The 5,000-nt window shown below is 44.3% G+C and overlaps 1 protein-coding gene across 1 annotated transcript in view; it reads left to right on the top strand.

Annotated features, from left to right (window-relative positions):
- Positions 1-5,000, top strand: part of slc6a17 (solute carrier family 6 member 17) — a 45,450-nt gene that overhangs the window by 20,064 nt on the left and 20,386 nt on the right. The window contains exon 3 of the mRNA XM_063209426.1: positions 4,805-4,931. Coding sequence (XP_063065496.1) covers positions 4,805-4,931 — 127 coding nt within the window. The remainder of the gene's footprint in view (positions 1-4,804; positions 4,932-5,000) is intronic.

Raw genomic sequence — 5,000 nt, 5'->3', positions numbered from 1 at the left:
TCGTGGGCTACTAGGGAAACAACAACATAGCACGATTCACGAATACGGCAGCACACCTCCTGCTCTGTCACACTACGACACCAGCAATCGATGCCCTTTGAAATCCCCGTTTTTCACGTGGACTGAACACAAACTCTTTGCACACATGCAGAGGGTGAGACATTTGCTAAAATAGCTCCCGATGACTCCCGAAATAATAGCCCAACATTGACAACAAATCCAAATGATATGATGCTTAGATGTAGCCTAGCCCATCCGATCCGAATCATATGCGGTGGCAGATGGACACTCCCAACTGAGATCGCTCCCGGACGTGTAGTCCCAGGTGTTTCTATCACTCCCGGACGTGTAGTCCCACCCTGATCGATAGTCTGGCTAGTGGGAGCGAGCCGACAGGGGAGCGTCCTGCGTTGGGAGCGACAATCAGGGAATCATGATATGTAGCCATGCTAGCTTCTGGCTTCTCACATACAGGAAGACACAGAAACTTATCTTTTTGGCGATCAAACGTCCAAATCGGAGCGCATTACTGCAATCACATATCGGGTGCCATTTGGATCCAAGGATCTGGTAAAGGTCTAGCAAGTCCAGAAAGTTCAAGATACTCCAGGCACTATACAATGGTGTTTACCTATTGCGTGAAGTCAGAGACAACACATGCTACAGTGACCGTACTAGGGAAATCAATGCAGGCAGCGCGATAGGCGACATGGGTTGGCATCCAGACATCTTGGTAAGTTAAATTAAAATATCCAAATCATAACACTCAAACATCATAACAATCAAACAACTTTGGACTGCAAATGTTGTCATTTATGTCCATCACAGAGCTACCAAAATCACATATATTGTCCATTGAAGGGTGTAGATTCAAAATATGATATTTAAATGCAAAAACGTATGTTTACGTTTTGGTATACAACGCATGGGCGTGAAAAACGCATTATTACGTCGTCGGTACTCAATGTGTTAAGCGACATTCGGTTATTTTGCCATAACATAACATCGACATGACATCGACATAATGTTTATGACACATGCATAACTGTGCATGACACTATTATGACACTGTAATGACAATGCTTATGTAATGCTTATGACACCGGCGTCAAGAAAAGTGTTTTCAATTACCAGTACAGTGTTTCTGTGGAAGAACAGTGTGCATGCCGAGGCTGCCCTTTTCATGCAGAGCTTGTAAGGCTTGTTGTTACCAAACTGATAATGACCAAGTCCTCCTATGTTACTAAAGACTGTCTCTCAGAAATGTCACCAATGTTGTTCAGCAAACAGTGAAGTGGATTTCCAGAGAAACCACTTGCACTAAAAGACTATGGCATACATGGATTTTCAAAATAAAAAAAAACGAAATAAAGCCTTGGTTCAAAGGATGGGAAAATGGAAAATCTTGCATAAGACTTTGAATAAGGAAGTGGTCATTTCTGGGGTAGAGACTGGGTTGGTCAGCCATGCGGTCATGCACAGTATGTTTATTCAAAAATGGACTAGTCTTAGTCAAGCTCAATTAGTTAATGCCCTACAGGATATAAGCCATATTTTAATCAAGGCTGACTGTGCTTCTTAGATTTTTAAGCTTCAAAACATTTTTTTTTCTTTTTCTTCCCCTAGAGCCATTGCGATTTTTAAAGACATCCTCTGCTGTTCTGAGGAACCTCCCAGGAGAGAGATTTGAGGAGTCCATAACTTAAGGGGCAATAAAACAGCATTTCCCAAGACCCCCAGACATATAGAGATTTATAGTAATGGAGAGGCAGAATGTAATTTATCCTCCACATCTGGAGTACTGCACTGCACTGCACTGTACTGCACTGCACAAGCAGGACTGAACTGGCCATCTGGCATACCGGGCATTTCCCGGTGGACCCTGCACCCTCGTGGGCCCCTATTTTCAGAAATGTAAAGAAAAAAAAACATTTCTTTATTTTTTTTGCATTTCTGAAAATAGGGGCCCACGAGGGTGCAGGGCCCAACGGTGAATCAGTTCTGCACCTCTAATTATGAGGGGCCCCTTTAAGCCAAAAATACCCGGGCCCCATTTCTCCCCCAATCCAGCCCTGTGCACAGGTGTCTACTGTCTGCTTGGAGGCCCATATGGGGCGCTTCCAGTATGTTGAACCGTCAGTGTAAAGACACAAGAGATTTGCCCCATTTTTAAAATCCAGAAGAAAGTTTGGTTATAGTGTATCGGAGATTCGGTCTATGGGCTGCTGTACAGTACAGCATGTGTAGTACTGTACTGTAAATATAGTATTTTGATATATTTTTAATGTATATGGTGTTTAAAGACAAAATTGAATTGAATTCCAAATGCGGTCTTTGCTACTACTATGTGTACATGCACAGGTGCATAAATGCAATTTTGTTGTGTACTGTGGAATGTTGTGTTACCCAGGTGGGCATTCACTATGACTCAGTAGTTGAGATCATTATATCACTTTATCACACACATTAGATTTAGCGCTACCAGATGCTCTTTTTTTTAGTCTATACTAGGGGCCTTATCATAGCAATGTGCAACACAATGACCTAATGTTTGTTTTTGTGTTGGTAGCCAGCACATGTGTTAATGTTATGTCACACTGGCTGTGTTGTGTTCATATTTTCTGACCCAGTTGTATAATTTAGTTGCATAATTGGAGATGATACAGACGTTCTCTCACTCTGTTTGTGTGCGTGTGTGCGTGCATGCGTGCATCTGTCCGTGCATGCGTGCTTGTGTGTGTGTGAGAGAGAGCCTTAAGACAGACAGAGACTGACAGACAGTGTGAGGGTGTCAGCCAATTTTTCAGGTCAGAGTGGGCCCTGAGTGTAAAAGTGGAGACAGTGGAGTGAGGTTGTGGACGTGCGTAATGTGAATATCACTTTCCTCTTTGGCTGCAGTGCTGTACTCCAGGACTGGGGTGGTCCAGAGAGGGAATGATTTTACCACACTAATGCATGTTCCAGAAATGACCATTTGTTTCCTCCACGCAGGCCCACTGGCAGGGGGAGACAAAGGGGTATGTTATCACGGGCCCAGGGAGATAGGGGGCCCAGAATTGGGTCCCCATTACATTGTATGTATTGGGTATGGGGCCCTTTCAGATGACTTTGTCCTGGGCCCAGCAAAAGCTGTCAGCGCCCCTGCCTGTACTAGACAGTATTAACCTTACTTCACTTCTGCCTTGCAGTCAAAAGGTTGACAGGTTCGATTCACAACAGTGGATGGATGCACAGTAAAAAAAAAAATCAGTGTTTATTCAGCACTTAAGAGAGTAAGTTACTCTGGGACCAAATGCACTATAGAATATGTTAAAATCGACTCTCTGAGTTTTGAATGAACAGTGCAAGTTTGCTATGTGGGTAGGGGTTGTAGGTTTTTAAAAGTTCAAGTTCAAGTTCAAGTTTATTATAGCCAAATCAACAGTATGACATACAGTTGCTAGGAATGTCTTTGGTTTGCTCGTACATTTAACAACACAAATACATATAGCTAAGACAAAGACAAGAAAATAAGAGGGGGCATAAATAAACAGGGAATTATGTATACAATAAACATTGAAAGTGCAATAAGACATAATACAGTACATAGTACAAGGTAGGCAGAGGTAGAAGGCCAGGCAGTGGAGTGGCTGTAAAGTGCTAGTGCATGTTCAAGTAGCGGATGGCTTGTGGGTAGGTGCTGTCCCTAAAACGTGTGGTGTTGCATGTGATGCTGCTGTATCTTTTCCCTGATGGAAGGAGTGTGAATAGATGGTGTGCTGGGTGCGTGGGGTCAGAAATTATGTTCTTGGCTTTCCTGGCTATTCTGGTGTTGTAATGTGAGGCTAAGGTGGGAAGATTTTAGAGGCCCTGCGTACCACCCTCTCCAGTTGTTGCTTATCCTGGCTGGTGGCGCTGCCATACCAGACCAGGATGGAGAAGGTGAGGACGCTTTCAATTGTAGCTCGGTAGAAATGTAACATGCTTGCCTGACTGACTCCAAATTTCCTTAGCTGTCTGAGGAAGTATAATCTTTGGTGGGCTTTTGAGATGTCCCTCTCCTCCTCTGCTCCCCCATGCCAGAGGTGCCCTGACCATGACACCATGGCACCATCAGTCAAACCCTTCTCCCCTGGCACCGTTGTCATTACTGTACCCTGCTCACATGTTCTGTATGATAGGTCAAATGTTGAGGTTGAATATCATTGTGTGTGCTGTGTGCTGTACTTTGATGAACCATGTGCTCACAATGACCCTTCTGATGTGTGTGCTAAATATACTGCCCCACAAAGGCAAAGTGCAGTAACTACCGTACGCCAGCATTTGAAACAGAGAAATGCCTTCAAAGCCTTGGTATCAGGTTGGATATTGTAGTTACTGCAAATGGGTCACATTTGGACCATAAAGTTTTGTCTCGAGATGAGGAATGAAGACCATTTTCAGTCTACACTCAATTTTGACAAAATATGTACCGTAACGCGTTAGTGGGCCTCTACAACAACCACACCCCATATGTCCACCCTCTCTCAGTACAGGTGTGTGATGGGCAGCCGTGGCCTAGTGGTTAGAGAGTTGGTCTTTCAATCTAGGGGTTGCAGGTTCGAATCCCCCCTGACCTCTCCCTACATCTCTATCCATGGCTTGAAGTGCCCTTGAGCAAGGCACCTAACCCCACATTGCTCCAGGGACTGTAACCAATACCCTGACAATTGATAACTGTAAGTCGCTTTGAATAAATGAAAGCGTCAGCTTAATGTAATGTAGTGTAATAATGATACTGTACATGTAATGTTAACCCTGCCCCATATCTTTGTCCCATCCCCAGGTGTGTGCTTTCGTGGGCCTCTACTACAACGTCATCATTGGCTGGAGTATCTTCTACTTCTTCCAGTCCTTCCAGTACCCTCTGCCCTGGGCGGAGTGCCCCATCCGCAGGAACGGCTCCCTGGCCTGTAAGTAACACTGCACATTCACTTACATGTTAACGTTCACATTCACCTACTCAGGGAAGCCGACGTGAG

The sequence above is a fragment of the Engraulis encrasicolus genome, chromosome 10 (genome assembly GCF_034702125.1).
Source record: "Engraulis encrasicolus isolate BLACKSEA-1 chromosome 10, IST_EnEncr_1.0, whole genome shotgun sequence".
Lineage (NCBI taxonomy): Eukaryota > Metazoa > Chordata > Actinopteri > Clupeiformes > Engraulidae > Engraulis > Engraulis encrasicolus.
The sequence above is the reverse complement of the archived record's forward strand: the minus strand, read 5'-3'. Positions and strand labels throughout refer to the sequence as shown.